Source organism: Phalacrocorax aristotelis, chromosome 1, assembly GCF_949628215.1.
Source record: "Phalacrocorax aristotelis chromosome 1, bGulAri2.1, whole genome shotgun sequence".
NCBI lineage: Eukaryota > Metazoa > Chordata > Aves > Suliformes > Phalacrocoracidae > Phalacrocorax > Phalacrocorax aristotelis.
The window spans coordinates 205,068,399-205,087,413 of record NC_134276.1 but is presented as its reverse complement, the minus strand read 5'-3'; the positions used below and the strand labels follow the sequence as shown (position 1 = coordinate 205,087,413).

The 19,015-nt window shown below is 36.2% G+C and overlaps 2 protein-coding genes across 2 annotated transcripts in view; one reads left to right on the top strand and one right to left on the bottom strand.

The window, feature by feature from the left end:
- The window catches only part of FBXL13 (F-box and leucine rich repeat protein 13), a 93,204-nt gene that overhangs the window by 39,066 nt on the left and 35,123 nt on the right, over positions 1-19,015 (bottom strand). Inside the window, 3 exon segments of the mRNA XM_075092549.1 lie at positions 1,068-1,194; positions 4,554-4,654; positions 8,744-8,796. Coding sequence (XP_074948650.1) covers positions 1,068-1,194; positions 4,554-4,654; positions 8,744-8,796 — 281 coding nt within the window.
- Positions 1,037-18,051, top strand: LRRC17 (leucine rich repeat containing 17). Its single transcript, XM_075081455.1, has 4 exons — positions 1,037-1,127; positions 11,820-12,694; positions 15,735-15,890; positions 17,124-18,051. Exons 2-4 carry the CDS (start codon positions 11,938-11,940, stop codon positions 17,525-17,527), a joined length of 1,317 nt encoding a protein of 438 aa, XP_074937556.1. The 5' UTR covers positions 1,037-1,127; positions 11,820-11,937; the 3' UTR covers positions 17,528-18,051.

The following is a 19,015-nucleotide window of genomic DNA, read 5'->3' as shown; positions in this document are numbered from 1 at the left end:
GCTTTCTAAAGGCAGACCCTTACAGCTCATGATTACTTCTCTGAACAAGCAGGAATGTTGCTTTTGGAAAAAGTAATCAATTACTGGCATTTTGAAAAAGTAACTCAGAGGTAGGTAGTTCTTAACTTTCCTCTAACCTCAGCCCTCATTTCAAATTTCACACTGTCACCGCACAAGAGTCTCAGCATGATTCTCAGGAATAAGAAACAGATGCTCACAGTAAAGAGCAGTCAGAACAAGACTGTTGCCCTACCTGCTTTCATCCTGGATTCTGAAAAGGTTTTGTTAGGTGGAAAGTTAAACCATTATTCCTCAAATTCAATGTCTTTATCATTTCACATGTATTTTGTAATTTGGAGAATCTTCTCAGTGTATAAAGAAATATATGTGGGAGACTTTATTAAAACATTGGCAGACTTTTATTGCCTCATATTTTGGCAATAATACTTCATATTGCTTTTGAAGTATGTTTCAAGATACATATATTTTTGAAAGTTTCTAAAATAGTACCAGATTCTAAAACCTTGATTTTCTTTAGAAGTTTAGTAGGAGACTAAAATAATCCAAAACATTAACTATTTTTAGATTGCAGATATAAATACTACTTCAATTTATATTTTAAACTAATATAAAATAGTAACAAAGGTCCACTTTTTAACTAATTTGTTTCTCAGGAAACCAAGTGTAAAATCGTATTTTTATAGTGCAGAGTGGCATCTATGTTTTTCGGTATCTTAGTAAAAACTGCATTTTCAAAGGTCCTGATTTAAAATCCTAACTAATCATGACATAGAATTAGTCTATTTATGGCTACAAAAAGCAAGCCTTGTTCTCATTATGCAGTAAGTACTAGCTGTTTACAGATCTGACAGTTTGTTGGCAGTGATCCAAACCTATAGTGCTATTATTCCTTAGTAAAATTTAAACAGCTGTAGTCATGTAATTCAAAACCCTGGAAGTCTGCTGCAGTGCTTGTTCTACTTCAGTATACCATGAATGCAGGATGCAGCCAGTCATATAAAGGATTCTCTTCTTCACAGAATGAGAGAAAGACGTGAACTACAAACCTGAATGCAACCTGAAAGGTCCAAATAGATGAGCTTGTGACAGCCTTTTCCAGAGCCCAGGTACAGTAAACCTTTGTCTGTGAATTTTCTGCAGTGAGCTAAGCTCAGATACTGTAAATTGGGGAAGCTGCTTTGCAAAAAAAACAGAGACCAAATATTATAAGGGTATGTTAAAGAATCAAAAGAACATAAAGTACCATAGTTAAGTATTCTGAAAATCACTGTAAAGAAAAGATGTTAGAGTTAGACATGAAATAGAATTGTCTCCTTGCTGAAGTTTGAAAGTCCCTTTCTTCTGCTGCACTTTTTCCTCTGCTCCTTGCATTGCAAATTACTGGGGAATAGCACTAGCACAGACTGTATTTTACCATATGAAAACAGTATCATTTTAAAGTTATTTCGAATAACTGCAAAGGCATACTTTTTTAACTAACTGGGATTTTTGTGTGCATACTTTGAAAGCTAATAGACTTTTCAGTATAAGTTTGCTGGACTGCCTTTGCCATTGATTTTACAAGCAGTGCCTGCTGGAAATGAAAACCAGAACTCTATCAAAGGACGTTAAAAGCATAAAGGTACAGTTAGAGTTTCTCTGGTCATATCATTATTTAGAAGAGTACTATAAAAAGAATCTGAAAAATTGAAAGAAATACAATAGGGAATTATCTAAAAGTGAACCATCCAATTTTAGGTTTTGATCAGTTCTTTTGGAAAATATTTCTTTATTCTAAATATTAGTTAAAAGAAAGCAAACACTATAAATGGAAAATGTTAATCAACAGCACTCTGTAAAAGCAAGAATCTATACTCTGAATATACTTAATTTTCCATCTGCAGCTTTGGTTTATAACATACTGAAAACTATTCATTTTACTGAACTACATTTCTAACTGGAATAAATAACAATTGCCACAAGCACCACAAATGAAAGCATGCAGAAAATAAAAACCTAGAATTAGGACCTACTGCTCTGGTAGACATTTAGTTGTAGGGCTATAGTCATGCAGTTCTGCAAGTCAGCAAATGTAGGCATTTTGAAGAAAGATGGGAACACCCACTGAGGAGTTGACTACTTAAGGAGTGGCATACATTTTTGGAACTGACTTTACACTTTCAATATAGAGTGGGGAAACACGCTAATTTGAACTGAACACCAAAAAAAAAAGAAGGGATAGGAAGCTGGAAAAGAATGTTATCATTAAAAAAGGATAACAAAAAAATATTAAGACATTAAACATAAGATTACGTTTCAGGGGGGAAATAAAAGGCAGATAACGTGCATTAGAACCAGATATTAGCATATAAGGGCATGTGTCCGTGGTATATTTTTTAAAATGGAAACATTTAATTAATATTAAATACAGAAACATAAGTACCCTTCTTCGTAGAAGCATAAGCCTTTCGCATTTTAGTGACATATTCCACAGAAATGAGTGGGGAAATCAAACTCAGAGAGAGTACAGTTCCAAACTTATCTGACAAAATAGATAATAAATTAAGAGATTTTTTTAAACTTCGGCAGTTCTGAGTCTTTTTAAAGTATATGTTACTCCAAGGTTGCACAACTTAAGACACAGGAAAGCCTGTCACTACATTTTGAAGACTGTGCTCGAAACCTTCCAACACTCTTGAAGAGGCACTGGTTTTCTTTACAGGTCATATGACCCATTTTTGTGATCTGAGAATTTTAACACGTTTTCTTCTGCCATTTTTGAAGTGACAGCTTTCTTAAAACTTAGGCTTGAGCACACAGACTACTAAAAATCCTTGTTTCGTGTTGCAGCTAAATTCTGCAGGAATTCTGTCATACTGATTTTTCAATTAATTTTGGCATCAGCAATCTCAAGATCATTGTTTTAAAGCAACCTGAAAAGATGACCTTCTGACATTTATTCCTGATAGACAATATTCATTCTGCCACATGCAACAGAACATTTCAGATGGAAATTGTAGCTGATGATCTGTGTTGTATAATACAGAGGTTAAAAAGCTTGTGTGCAATGGCAGGAGAGAATAAAAAATGACCAAACAGCTTTGAGCACACTCAGCCTACACTTCACTTGCTCCTCATTCCAATAACAGACATCTGCTACACAATAGCAAACTTCATGTGAAGTATTACGAAACACAATACTGCCACCTCTAAGAACTTTGAATTAGTTACCTTCTTACACAGGACCTGTGGTGAGCTAATGCATTTGAGGTGGCGTGTGAAATGTTTATGAAATTTGTCTGCTATCAAAGTCTTCACAGGACAGCAACTTTTTGTATACCCTTGTAATCTCAGAAACAATGAGCTTTGCTTTTTGTCCAAAAATTGTCAATAAAAACAGGGGTATCTTATGGTTTTAAATCAGAAGCATCATGTGTGACTGGGAAAAATTCTTATTAATGAGGTACAAGTTAACTGCAAAATATATTTTGTCAGTAGTAATTTTTCTTTTTGTTTTAAACATTTTATTGCATTGAAAGCTTCGCCTACTCCGGAGAATTCTTTATTGAGTAAGTGTTATTTATGCATCAAAAGATATGAATGATTCTGACTTCTGGTGGGAACAGGATGCTCAAGTAACCAGAACAACATATGCTGAGATTACCTATAGAACAGCTGTTCCAAACTCCAACATAAATATATGGAAATTTAAAAAGACAAAATATCAGCCAACATGGAGAAAACACAGATTATTATAAGAATAATACTGATGAAGAGATGGGCTGTAAGATTGGAGACACTAAATGGAAAACTTTGCCAAAACAAATGTTAGTAATATGAGGATATGGCATTACAGACTAAGAAAAACCAAAGTAGAAATGTATTAGGAAAATGCCAAAGAAAAACATGTTTCTGGACTTTGTGGGGCTGCTGTTGAAAAGAAGATATTAGTTTTCCTCATGGGAGAGAGAAATAATGTACAGCTATCTTCAAATCCATATACATCTTTGTGATGGCTGCTATCTTGGACCAGCATGCCTCTTTTCCTTCATGGCAGCTTTTAACGCAGCAATTCTACCTACCAGGCAGACTTTGAGTCTCATGGAGGGATACATCTAAAACAGGAATGGCAGACGCCTGTAAGAATGTACATTCTCTGCCTCCAGCTCACTGATATTCCAAATAAGAGTTTGGAATAACTCTTTCTTTTGCATTTGTCACAAGGACTTGGCTCACACAACACACCTATCCATAATCTTCTCTTGCAAAAAAATATTTTTAAGAACACATCTAACTTGCAAACTTCTTGCATCATCATAAGTAACTGGACATGCTAGCATGTTCTTTTAAAAGTTTCTGTAAAACTCTGTGGAATATATAGGGTAATCTAGTGTATATTTTAAATCCTACTAAAAAGTGAATCAGAGAAAAGAACTCCTAAGTCAAATGTATGGGGCATTTTTTTCATTTTGTATAGCAGACAGAATCCTGTAACTTTCTAAACTTTCTGCAAGATAAAACAAACACACTTTTGTATTTCTGTTCCATTTTACCTTGACAATAGTCGTAGTGTTCCATTAGTAATATCTGTATATGACAAATTTAAATAGAGAAGAGCTCTGCAACCTCCTGATATGAGTCTCATCGATTCGTCCTGAAAAACAAAAATAATCGCAGAAGTACATTAAAATTATATTTGTATTAATTTATCTTACATTTTTATACAGAGTAACAGGAAAAAACAATGAACAAGTATCTTTAAATCATCATATTAGCTTTTATACATCAAAGCCAGTTTCTTTGGAAGCCTCAAAGTAGAATACTGAGAGACACACATGATGCTGCTCTTGCTCACCTGAAGTAGGGTAATGTTAACATTCCAGTTCAAGGAAACATTATACACTACACAGTTCTACAAAGCACGGGGCACTTTTCATGTGATTGAAGGTTAGCACATGTTTACGTACTTTGCTAAACCAAGATTCTTGCTAGCCAGTCCTGGTATCGAAAACCACTGGTGAATTTTCTCCATAAACTCTGGTACGCTTCTCTAACCAGTAATATAATTTACAAAATGCTTCCTGTTTAGTTCTACCCTCTAGGTAGAACATTAGATTTGAGTAATTATAGGGCTTCCATGTTTTATTGACCTGCAAAAGTGGTACTACCTATATTGTTCTATAGATCATTCCAATAGAATAAAATGGGAACAAATCTCTCAGTATGAAGAATGTTTCACAATAAATGCCAGTATATTAGAAAGGCAAAAAGTCAGCACCTATACATGGAAATGTAATAGTTGAGTGTGTATCTTTTTCCATATTGTGGTCACCTTTTTACTATTTCAGTTATCACACAACAGGACCATCAAGATAGCTGGAAATTCAATACTAATAAACTTTAAAGAGGACAGTTTGTGGTTTTGGAATATATTCCTGCAACAAAGGATTTGAGAGAGGTGATATCAGTAAAAATAGGTATGGTGACAGAAGACAACCAGAACCTGAAGAAAACTGAAGGCATAGGGAGTGGTGAGAAAGCGTTGCGGGGATAGCATGTTACAGAAAACTCTGAAACCTTCCATGTGAAAGCAGCACAACCAGGGTCTATCTCAAGTGTCTGAATGCAAACACTTATAGCAAGGGAACCAATCAGCAGGGTTCAAAGTCCACACACAGGCGCAGAGCTATGATTTCATTGGGATTCCAGAGATGCAAAGGAGTAGCACACACAACTGGAGGGCTGCAATGAATGGTTATAGAATACTTAGGAATAACAGCCCAGGAAGGTAAGGACAGGTTTCACTCTATGCAAAGGTATGCTTAAATGCATGGACCTTTGCATTGGAATGGGCGACAAGTTAGTCAAGAGCTTATTTGAAAGGATTAGAGATTAGACCTATTAGGATTACATTGTGGTAGGTATCTGCTACAGACTGCTTGATCAAGAAAAGAAGGTAGATGGAACCTTCTTTAGGCAGCTGAAGGAAGCCTTACAGCTGCCTATCCTAGTTACTCATGAGAGACTTTAACCATTCTGCTATCAGCTGGAAGAACAATATGGCTGGGCAGAAACAATCCAGGAGACTTCTAGAGTGTGCAGAAGACAATTTGTGATTCAGGTGACTGATGAGTGGTCTAAGGAACATGTTCTTCTGGACTCATTTCACAAACAAGGAAAAACTCGTCAAGGATATGAAGAACTAGAGTGGCTTTGGTTCTTGCAACCATGAAAATGAGGAGTTTAAAATCCTGAGAGAAGAAAATTGGACAAATTCTAAAGAAAAAGCCTGAACTTGAGAGCAGATTTTGGCTTGTTTAAGAATCTGCTTAACAGGATTTCATGGTAGACAGCCCTGGAGGGCAAAGGGACCCAGGAGAGCTGGTTGATCTTCAAGGCCAAGGTACTCAGTGACTTTTGCCTCAGTTTTTCCTGCTAAGCCTTGCCTTAAGGCTTCCCAGGTGCCTTCTGGGAGCCTACTAGCAGACTCTGTGGGAGTGAAGCATACCCATGGTAGAAGAAGAAAATGTCAGGGAGCACCTGAGGAAATGGGACAAGAAAGGATGCATCCAAGAGTACTAAGAAAGCCGGCTCCTTTCACTGAGAGGCCTCACTCATTTTTGAAAGGTCATGGCAATCAGAGGAGATTCCTGATGACTGGAAGACAGGAAATGTCACATCCATTTTCAGGAAATGGAATAAGGAGGATCCATGAAACTACAGGCCAGCCAGCCTCACCCGAGTCCCTAGGAAGGTTATGTAGCAAATACTCCTGTCCACGCACATGAAGGATGAAAAAGTGATAGTGAACAGCCAGTGTGGATTTAGCAAGGGCAAAGCATTCCTCACTAAGGTGATAGTTTTTTATGATGAAATTACTGGATCTATGGATACAGGGAGAAGAGTGGCTGTTGCGTATCTTGAATTCAGCAAGGCCTTCCACACAGGCTACAGTATCCTTTTTGTGGTGGCATTGCTCAAGGGTCAATATTGGGGCCAGCACTGTTAAATGCCTTTATAAATGGTTGGGATGATAGGAACAAAGTACATTCTCAGCAAATTCACAGATTATTCCAAACCGGGGGGAATGTCAATACACTGGAGGCTAGAACTGCTATTTAGAGAGATTTAGTCTGGAAAAAAGGGCTTACAGAAACCCCATGAAGTTCAATAAAGGCAAATGCAAAGTCCTGCATCTGGGATGGAATAACCCCATGCATCAGTACAGTCTAGACACTGGACAGAAAGCAGCTATCAAACACGCTGACCTGAGAGTCCTGGTCAATAAAAATTTCAGTGTACGTCAACAGGGTGCTCTTATGAAAAAGGTGGCCAACTGCATAGTAGGCTGTGTTGACAACAGTGTAATCAGCAAGTCCCTGCTATCCCATGAACCAGGCCCTGGCATCACCTAGTGATGTGCTTGCTGGTACATACCAAATGTGTATTAGCAAGCATGCTAACAACCAAACAGAACAGACAGTTGTGAAACAGTGTTTGAGCCTACAATTTAGCAAGCCCTGGCCCTCTTTAACATTGCCTTCATGCAGGAACCTACAATCAACACAACCCTTGAGAAGCATACAACCTCTAATATTACACTGTAATTATAATGCCATATAGCAAGTATTATGTTATGTAGCAAGATGATTCTACGGTGTTACTCAAGGAACTTCATAACAGAGTATAATATACCTTTATCCCTTCCTTGTAGCTGGTAGAGCAAAGAAAATTATATAAACTGTGAGAATGGTGAGAACAAGATATTAGGCAATAAAGCTAACATCAATACAGGGCAAAGATGATGATATATGCAAAGCAGAACCAAAACAGAGTATTATAAATTAGAACCTCATGATTCTCTGCAGCTCTTGCCTCTCTGACTCAGCCATCATCATATGCCATTTTTGTATGAAGTTCATAAGCTGTAGTTTATCCATGTTAATTTTTGAAACATTGTGTGTAAATATTGGCATGTGTCTCAGCTAGACCCTTGGATGTACACTTCACTCTGAAGACAACTAACTATAACGAATTATTTGTTTATATTTGTAACACTATAAATAGTGTATAAATGGATGTATACAATATATGAATCTATTAAGAACCATAATTTCTAAAAAAAAAAATTTTATTTTAGACTTCACTATTAGAAAAATTTGCACATATCAGTGTCATTTCTAAGAAATTATTAATTAAAGCAGAGACAAACATTGTTTTTCCATCAGAGAAGAGCAATGAAAAAAAACATTAAAGAGAATTAATGGAAGCAAGATAAAACTGAAAATGTTAAAGGAAAAAGAATGGACAAATGCATACTTAGACACCTTTCAAATAACGACTCTCACAAATATCTAGAAATTTAGTGAGACATTTTTAGAGCCCAGATGTACTACCGAATGAAGGACTAAAGGAACTTGGAAACAATACAGGATTAAAACGTATTGTTGACAACTCCAAACTTAAAATAATAAAAAACCTCTCCCCATACTGGTGAAGTTTTGAAGCCTGTTGATTAAAATCATTGAGATTGAATATATCATTTTACCCTGGCGCTGTAGAAAACAAATGAGAACTTCACTGAGTGTCTCTGATTCCTACTAAACTCCATTTTCAAAGCACTTAAGAAAAACAAGTCTCTACTTTTTGTCAGGAAGATTTGTGTTCCCAAATAACCATAGCACGTCTTAGGCTTCCTTCTTGGTATAAGTTAGAGTTCATGGAAAAAGTCTGTAGTACTTACATTTAATCCCTGGCATTCCGAGAGATTTAAGTCTTGCAAATTCCTACATTCACCTAAAAAATAATTTTTAAAATGTCATACTAAAGGCAAACAGTTCAAATTCTCAGTGTACAGCACAAACGTAAGAATTCATATGACAGGTTCGGTCCATCTAGGCCAATATCCTCCCTGAAACAATGGCCACAGCATATTACTGAGAAGAAAGCATGAAAAACCAAAAGCAGAATACAAAGGTGAAGTAAGATGTCCTGACGAAATGTCTCTTCTTACACTTCATCAATGAATGGCTGGTTTAGGAATCAAGCTGTTTTCTGTCTTATGTTACCAAAGGACAAGAAATTAACCTAATTAAGCAATTGGTGTTAGGAAATGCCAGAATTCAGTTTTCCACATAGGGTTATCTGTCCCTCCCACTCATATATTATGACATCAGTATCTAATTATGTACATGAACAATTTTTTCCCTCTGAAAGTAGAAGTACAGCAATCAGACCAACTGTAGGAAAAGCCCTGATTATCTTCTGCAGGTATGGAATTTCAGAAAATTTAGCTGCCTGAAACAGTCTCTTCTGTGTGCATATAATCTATTATTTTTAGAAACTCCTATTTTGCAGAGGTTGTTGCAATTCTTACAAAATAATGAAAGATAGATATCTGGCACTAGAAGCAACACCTACACATCCCTTCAGCCACTCTTCTGCCAAATGTTAAGTCTATCCTCCAAGGTAAAGATGCAAAAACTCCTATTAAACATAGTAATACTTTTTGCCTTAATCTAATCTTCAAAAATAACTGATCTGTCTAAACTGAAATGGAAAAAATAGGCCTGATACAGATACTTAATATGGAAAATACAGTATGAAAGGTTTATATAGTTAAAAGAAATACATTTTTAAAATCTTTAAAAACACATTTTCACATGGTAAGCCAAATATATGTTTTCAATTGCAATCAAGCATTAGTACAACAGATCTGTACATTCTTTTCTACAGGGACTGTGACTTCACTGATATCCTGTAATTCCATCTAACTCATTGCCTTTTTGAAGAGTGGGACAATACTGAGAGGGATTGCACAACTCAAAAGAACTTAATCAATTAAAATCATCCTTAAGTTGGCTATGCCAAAGAAAATATGTACTGATATGTTTTTTGCCCTAGAACTCAATGAGGCACAGTTATAATTTTACAGGTGAACCTGTACATGCTACTGAAAGCAGCTGTTCATTTTGGTATTACAGCTGAGTATAATTTAGTTAGCAGACAGAATGTAATACTAGTAAAAAATCCCAGTTCAGACCCAGGAGATGGAAAGGAAGAGGAAATAACATCTCTGTAATTGTTTATTACCTTTCCTCCCCCAAGTTCTTTTTCTATTTCTGAACTCTCCTGAATAGAATGAGCTATCACATTATGAGGACGGTGAACAGTTCAAAACAACAGAGAGGAACCCGGTTGATTCAAGTTATTAAAACAAGTGATCATTTTACACTAACTAGCATATAGCCGCCGAAAAGTAGCAAATAAAATTACATTTTTCATGTAAGGGGTAAAGTTGCCAATGCAAACATTCATTCACACTGTCAACTAACAGAATCTGAATGCAGAGAGACAACTGGCACCTACAGGAACAAAACGGAGAAACCAGTGAATCCATTTTCAAAGGTAATATTAACAACTGGCCACACGGATTAGAGGGATGCATAGACAGGACCGCTCCATCTCTCTAGTGAGTAAGAACTGTACGAATACTGAGAATGCCCTACAGCCAAGATGTGGCTTAAACTGATCTACCAATTTGTTTAAAAATGAAAAATTTCTTTGTTTTCAAAAGAATTTTTTGTATTAGTTTGATTTATTCAACATGGTATTAGTTGATTTATTGCACCAACTTTCCTCTAGAAAAAAACAAGGTTTTTGAGCCCAAAACAATGGTGTTTTAGAAACAGAACATCAGTGCAATGATCTGCACTCAGAATTGGGATTCAACACCTTCCCAGGTGCTAAGTTCAAAAAGGACTGAGGATAACGCAAAGATGTCCACAGTCATAGAGAAAAAGTATTTAAGCCAAACAGTGAAAAATTTTTTTTAAAGTTTCAGAAAGAATGATACTGACTAGCAAAACTAGGAAATTTGTAAGGTGGAAAAAAGTTAGAAAATACAAAAACCTGAGGGGTTAAAATGTTGCTAAGGAAATGCAACCTTGTAGCCAAACTTCACTGGAAATGAGGGAAAAGGGCAGTTCACAGGAGTACTATGGGATATTCAAGAGGGAACACAGGCCAAAAAATTACTGAATATACTCAGGCAATTTTGGACATGGTTGCAGGGATGAGTCCTTGTCTTCCCCTAATAATAATTCCTAATGATAATGTTGGGCTTTCTTGGAAAGGCAAAAGCTCTTGGCTTACCTCCTCAGGTGGCCGGACCTGGAAGTGGTTTGAAGCAGGCCATGGCCAGGTTCTCTTTGCATTCTGCCTTACACTCAAAATGACAGCCTCATGGGCTCTTGCAAAAGATTATATTTTTTATCCTTCTCGGAGCAGTCCAGCCAGATTTGTCTACATGTCATGGGCCATGTGAAGCACCTGGTAGTAGCAGGACTAGTTTTGATAAATTGGGAATTAACCTGAAAACAAGTCCACACTTGAGCACAGTCTAAAGCTGGGGGTTTGATAGGCACTGGATGACTTTTCTTGGTCTGGCTCTGTATGTGTTGTAGTGGGGCAACACCCAGAAAGCTGGAAAATATCAGCTTCAAACTCCTTTTTCAAGCTGAGCTTCCAAGATGAACTTAAATTCAAAGACGATTCAGCCTGATGCCGTTTTCCTGAATACATGAGAACCTTCTAACAAAGACCAGTTAGAAATTGGCCCATATAGTTTCTCACACTTAATCAAAATGAACAGTAGACCAGAGACTGTAAAAACAACAAAAAAAAGATAGGACATTAAGCCTTCAAAGTATTTGTGAAGCTCTGAGTAGTGTGATGATTGAGTACTTGACTGGATGTACACGCCTCCATGAAAATGCCTGTTACATCTGTTCTAATGTTTTACTTTTCTTCCAACACAGGGATTCCACATAGCCCAGCTGCACCTCCTCAGATCTGTACAACACTGATTAAGACTATCCAAAAATTTCAACTGTTCCAGCTGTCACAGGAAATAACTGGGGCCAGCTGAATGACAGGATGCAAGTAGTTACTATTATACTACTACTTCTTCTTTGTAAGACATCTGACTGTAGGAAGACAAGGAATAGGAGTTTGAGAAACAATGAGAGGGAAAACATCTTAAGGAAAGCATCTAGCACTGTTAAGCGGAATGCCCAAAGCCTACCATGTGATATATACACTTATCTTCATGAGAAATACCTAGATTGTCAGGAAAGAAAATTGATTTTTGTGGCACCTGATTGGCCTGAGGATTTAAAACACATGCTGCTAGCAAGAAACAGGATTCGTAAATTGAAGAATAATATGTTTTCCAAGTACAAAGTACTGAAAAGTCTGGATTTACAACAGAATGATATATCAAAAATTGAGAGCGAGGCTTTTTTTGGTTTGAATAAGCTTACCACACTCTTACTTCAGCATAACCAAATTAAGAGTTTATCTGAGGAGATTTTTATTTATATGCCCAGTCTAAACTACCTACGTCTTTATGATAATCCCTGGCATTGCAACTGTGAACTAGAAACTTTTGTTACAATGCTTCAGGTTCCAACAAACAGGAATTTGGGAAATTATGCCAAGTGTGTGCACCCAATAGAACTGAAAAATCAGAAGCTAAAGCAGATAAAAGCTGAACAGCTATGTGGTGAAGAGGACAGACAGGACCCCCAAAATATAAAACAGGAGAAGCCTGAAGCTGCCAAACCAGAATTTGATTCCTCTTTGTGCCACATGTATGTGTTTCCTGTACCAACTCTGAATTGCAGAAGGAAAGGTTTGTATATGTCCATATAAATGAATTAATTATTTTAATATTCTAGCTCCCTTACTACATTTCTTCACATTTTATAGAAAACGAGTATCATACCAGTACTTGCCTTGCTTTACCTAATACTGTTAATATTTTTCTCTCATAACTACAAGCAATAAGTAGGAATTCCTTCTGCATTTTGCCTCTACCCTGCAGCCTCAATTCTACAGATTTTCTTTAGTGCTCTACTACAAGATATCAAACAAAAATCAACAGGAATAAAATTAAGTACATGCTTAACTGAAGGACCAGCACCTCACTAGTCCGATTTTACAACTATAAACATACTGATCAGTCAAATTACAGCAGTGCTGAAATTGTTGTACTGATAGAGAAAAGCACAGTGTGTCTTGTCCTCTTTACCGTATACAAACACAAAGATAGCAACAACTTTGACAAAAGCGAGCTGTGAAGCAGGACTGGAGCAGCCAGCTGTGCTTACAATGCCCAAAGGAACCCAACTGCAAAGGAGAGCCATTGAATCCTCACATTTTCTGAGCAAGATTTCTTCTACTCAGGAAAGAAATTGTATGCCTTTGTTCATAAAGAAATACATCTTCTGCCTTCTTCCCCCCAGCACCCAGCAAACATTTCAAAGTAGAAGGGCTTTCAAGAAGTGTTTTTCAGACACTTGGATCCATTCCATTCCTAAATCTTTCTCAGGCTCCTAAAAGCCACAGTTAAGCCTTAAGGGTAAACCAGCTGGGGCACATATCAACACAAAAGTGCACATTTATTTGTGCTTTATATTTCCCATATTTTATCCTATGATGATACAAAGCAAACAACAAAACAAATCAGAAGGGAGTAATTCTTTAACATTACAAATCTGACATAAAAAGCATTACTAGAAGTAGCCAAAATTAGGAGGACTTTTTCCCAACTACTGCGAAGCATAGCCTGCAATATCAGACCACTGCAGCGTGTTTTGCCCACTTGTACCTTGCAATGTGTTTGCTAAACTTCTATTTGCTTTAACAGTGACTTAAATTTATGCAGCAACTCTGTGTGCCCTTATTCTTGGATGTTAATGCAAAAGACAAGCTCAGAAGTCAGTATAAGGATATGATAACCTAAATATAAAGAAATAACAATTTCAGTATTTGATTACCTGGTTTATCTACTATGTATGGCATAAAAAATGGTAAACATTTTTGGTTTTTTCCACCCTGTTAAATACCTTTCTTCTTCCTATGGCTCACTTTTCTCTTTTTTCTGCTTTACCATGCAGCTACTACGTCTTTTTTATTAATGATTTATGCTTTTTTACTGGCTAACATTTATTAATTCCTTAACCTTCACATACCTTACCTTTCCTTGTAGATAGGCTCTTAATATTAGATTACAGATTACAATCTTAATTATCCTTCATAGGATTTTAATTATATCATTATTATCTTATGACACCATTAAACTGTGCTACTGAAAAAAAAACCCAGGCATATATTATAAATCTTAATATAAGAAAGACTGACTTTCCAACTCTCCCCATTTAGTGGTACCAAAGAGATGAGCTAAATACATGAATATACTCAAAAACATTTGGCAAGAAAAATTTTACTTTTTTCTCTAAGTTCACAGAAATATTCAATGTGGTCTGCTCTTCATGGGAGTTTCACAGGCTTTTATGGTATTAAAAAAAAAGGTTTACTGTCTTTAGTACTAATAATGAAGGAATAAAGTTACTTCAACCTTTACATGACTGTACTAGAGGGTACAGGGACTTTTCCACAAAAAAATTTGTATTTGCAAGAGCAGTTGAAAAAATCTGCTTTCTAGTACAGCCAAACTCTCCAAGAGTCTCAATCCAAGCATTTTTTGCATTCATTTAGTGATAAATAGGCCCTGAAACTTTGACATCTGCACAGGCAGGAAGCACTCCAACCAGAAAGGCTGGAGTAGTTATAATATTTATGTATTTATCACACCAAAGTTATGCTCAAAATCAGATATAAGGCAGGCAGACTCTGATATGTTGCCTTAGTCTCAAGAACACCTGAAGCGTTAGACACCTTCAGAACTTCAGAAGTACACTGACAACCGAGATTTCAGCACAGATACAGAAACTACCTGCTTTCATTCAAAGATGGTCAAATATAAGAGATACCGCTCATTTTCTTGTAAGAACAGCTCAGGATCAGAACACTCATCAAGTAAACATAATCCTGGAGAGCAGGTTTATTAACATTATCCTGAGAGGATTCAAACTACGGTTTGCACTTCTCAAGATTGTGCCCTTACTACTAGACTAGAAGCTGTTCTTTCTGGAACTCTTGCAAGGAACGTTGTAAGGATACGTACACAGATGACCAAGAGGTGCGTGGCTACTTTGGTAATGCCAGTGATACAAGTAAGACAGAGAGGTAGAAAGGCAGAATGCCACTGTGCTGCCTGGACATAAAATAACTGTAAGTATCGTAACAAATATAGAGTCTTAAATATTACTAAAACACTACATAACTGTAACTACAGAACTATAATTATAACTATATATTTTACTACAAATATTATACCAACTAGCATTTTTATGGCTAATGAAATTTGGAACGTTTCAACTTTTGGCAACACAAAACAAAGGATGTAAGACAGCACTCTATAATTTGATTAAAATTTGATTGTGGAAGATGTTCACATACCAATGAACTTTTTTTTTTTATAGTTACTATGATTTGCTTCTTTTAATGATCAAGCCTTTCACTTCCTACTGTATCCCTATGTGAATGAATAGTACAGTTCTATTAAAATAAAAATATAAAACACAGCAAGAGGCATTAGAATAAGCACTAATGAAGAGAGCAATTTTCACATGAAATGTAAAGATACAAGTGAACAAAGCAATGAAATTCAGAAGTTGAAAAAACATGTTGACGCTAGTAGTGGGGACAAACAGGAAAGAAAAAAACAATGCTAGACTGACAAAACTCTTGGTGGTACGCAACTGTGATATCTAAGCAGTAAGAATAATCTAAAGCTGACACAAGCTATGTCTTTTTCATTTTTTAAGATTTAAAGAAAGTTCCAGGTAACATACCTCCAGATATAGTTAAACTTGATTTGTCCAACAACAAAATTAGACAACTACGAGCCAAAGAGTTTGAAGATGTCAGTGAACTGAAGATATTAAACCTAAACAGTAATGGAATAGCTTACATTGATCCTGGTAAGAACAATTTTAAATATTCATTTTAAAGTGATTTGTGTTTTATTAATTGTAAACTTTGATAATATCTCTGTCAGATATAAACATGGGGGAAAAGGATTTAAAAATCTAGAAGTTGGTGCAAATTTTACCTTTTGTACCACTCAATTCTTAAAGGTTTGCACTCAAATGTGTTCATCATGGAAGTCAATGAAGAGAGTCTGATTTCAGCTGCCCTTTCTTAATACTAAACCAATGAAGTGCAAAAATTTAATTCTGCAGACTGAAGGCTAATCGTTTCCCAAAATGCTAAAAAGTTTAATGATTTTCTAAATATCTTTACCAAATCTAAGAAAACTTGTCATATAATAAGGCTGCTTTTAAATTATATTGGACAACAAAGTAATAGACAAACCAAAAGGATTTATACTCTCTTGGGTTGAAAATCACTACATATAATTGCTCTTAAGTTATATATTATTAGAACTCAAGTGGCCTTGTTGGCAATTTGCTTATCGCCTATGTGTATTTGGGTTTTAATTACAAAAGCAGACACAAGGAGAGAGAGATGGAAAGTATGAAGCAAAAAGAGCCTTCTCTTGTAGCATCTTCGAAGTTAAACAGCAGTAGAAAGTGGTAATATCAGTAACATGATACTTACCTGGTTTAACATTACACATAGCAGGTTTATTTAAATTAAGAGTTCTGGTGTTAAATAAAACAGAATACTTGCAAAAAGCATTAACTACTCTCAGAGATGTGACTCAGAAGCATTATTATGAAGCTCCATTTTTATTTTCTGCCATATCTTAAGATATTTAAAGGTTCTATACAGACACACACACATACATATATACATACAGAAACTACTAGCTCTGCACATTGTCTAATACATAATCAATTTCCATATTTCTACTTCTGTATCATGGCAATAACAGTCGACATGTATGAGCAAATCAAGCATTCATTCACCTTCACTGTCCCTATTCTACACTCATGCATGCTAATTAAGTGTTTTATAACTTTACCAGCAGTACAACTCCTCTAATGTCGACATATTTATACCAATATGTCACTTCTCAAGGCACAAGCCATACTTTAAAGTTCGGTTTTTGAAACATCTTTTTTATAGCCTTTAGCCAAAAAAGATTAATAAATGTATAATTATGAAAAAGGTTTTCCCATCTCAGATACGCATGGTTTTTTACTAACTTACCTTTATAAGGTACCAATAACTATTTTTCTGTTGACCAGCTGCTTTCGCAAGCCTCAATAACTTAGAGGAGCTGGATCTATCAAACAACAGCTTGCAGAATTTTGAATATGGAGTACTGGAAGATCTTTACTTTCTGAAAATACTGTGGCTGAGAGAGAATCCTTGGAGATGCGATTACAACATTCATTATCTTTTCTACTGGTTGAAGCATCATTACAATGTTCACTACAATGGCCTAGAATGCAAAACGCCTGAGGAATACAAAGGATGGTCTGTTGGAAAATATGTTCGAAGTTATTATGAGGAGTGCCCAAAAGACAAGCTGCCCATTTATCCAGAAACTTTTGATCTTGACAAAGATGATGAGGAATGGGAACGACACAAAGAACAATCAGTTCAAACAGTAAAGAAGCACGGTGTAATTGTCACTGTGATAGGCTAGTAAGGGAATCCCCCCCCCCCCCTTTTTTTTAGTACATTCAAATATTTGATACTTTGACAAAGGAAAACATGCTGTTTACATTTTCTGTTAATTATAGTGATTGTAGGACGATCTGCCTACAAAGATTTCTGTTTATTGCCGCTAATAATTACAGAATGGCATTAGTTATACAGCATCCTTCATCAAGTAATTGTTTCCGACAATTTGTTCTGGACATTCTTGTGAAATATTTTGGCAAATATTTGAAACTATACAGTAGAAATCAATAGACAAAAATGTACATAATGTGGTGGGGAGGAGCTGTTTTATGTATGAACACAGCTTATGTGTTTACATGGAACTTTCTGCAGGATTGTGACCAAGACACATTTTTCTTGAATGTATTGACAGTTCTCTGTATCTATGAGTTTCCTGAAATATTCCCAGAAAACATTTCTAAGATTTTTGTATCAGCTTCCTGTTGCTTTATTGTATACGAAAAAATCAAACTGAAGACTAACCTTAAATACAGTTCTAGAAAAACAGGAATGGCAGTTGTTATACCAATTAGGATTCAAACCCAGAAGTTGGGTTCTACTTGCTGTGTACTGTCGTGTCTACTACCACTGTTCCTGCTCAGTCTTGAGTGAATAACTCAGCCTCTGCCTGTTCCGTACCTGAGCTGCCTGAGTAGCCAAGCCACGGTTGGTTCCCAAGATCCAGCTCCACATGCTCATATTTGCCTTGTTTGGTTTTTGCAGTAGGCAGAGCTGAAGTCTTTCTAGGACGTATTTCAGGTTACCGTGTCAGACTGACACAGACTACATGGCATCACTTCTAGGTGAAGAGGACCACATGAAGGCTGCTGTAGTCTGCACCCTACCTGCCAGTGCCCATCCCAGCTGAAGGTAAGTATGCTTTTGAGTGCGCACTAAAAGGGTGGGACATTCTCAAATGCCTTTCCCCCAGCTCATTTGTAAACCACACATTATAGCACCTCCTTATCACACAACTGTCTGTATGAATATGCATTCACTAAAACTGTGATTATTCTAATACTATGGTAACAGAGCCGTACAAATGCCCAAGCTAAGTACACAATACCTCTAAATATAAAACTACTTGCTATGTAATATACTGGCTAAAAGTTCTTTTACAAAAAAGATGGTTTTACTGAATGACTATTCTTAGCTTTTACATAATAGTTTTGATTTTTTAATTTCTGCATCAGTTAATATTGAACTAGCAGAACTAGTGCCTCTTAAAGAAAGATATTAAAAACCCTTTTTTACACACAGAAAGGATAAGTAACTCCCCAAGCTCATATGGTGGACAAGTAGGAGATGCTGGGTTAAAACTTCAGTATTCCCAGCTCAAGCCCTAGACCAACCTCCTGCTCTTAGATCAGTCAGAAACACACATGTGCAGGATACAGATTCAGGAATAAAACTTTAAATACGTTTTGGCTATCATGGAAGAAGTTCTGGAACATCCCCAGGGAGAAAATTT

What these genes read in the sequence shown, in the direction of transcription:
- LRRC17 (XM_075081455.1), top strand. Translation starts at nt 11,938, where the DNA reads ATGCAAGTAGTTACTATTATACTACTACTTCTTCTTTGTAAGACATCT. An exon ending in TCTGAATTGCAGAAGGAAAG is followed by an intron (nt 12,695 to 15,734) that starts GTTTGTATATGT and finishes TCATTTTTTAAG; the next exon opens with ATTTAAAGAAAGTTCCAGGT. An exon ending in AATAGCTTACATTGATCCTG is followed by an intron (nt 15,891 to 17,123) that starts GTAAGAACAATT and finishes TCTGTTGACCAG; the next exon opens with CTGCTTTCGCAAGCCTCAAT.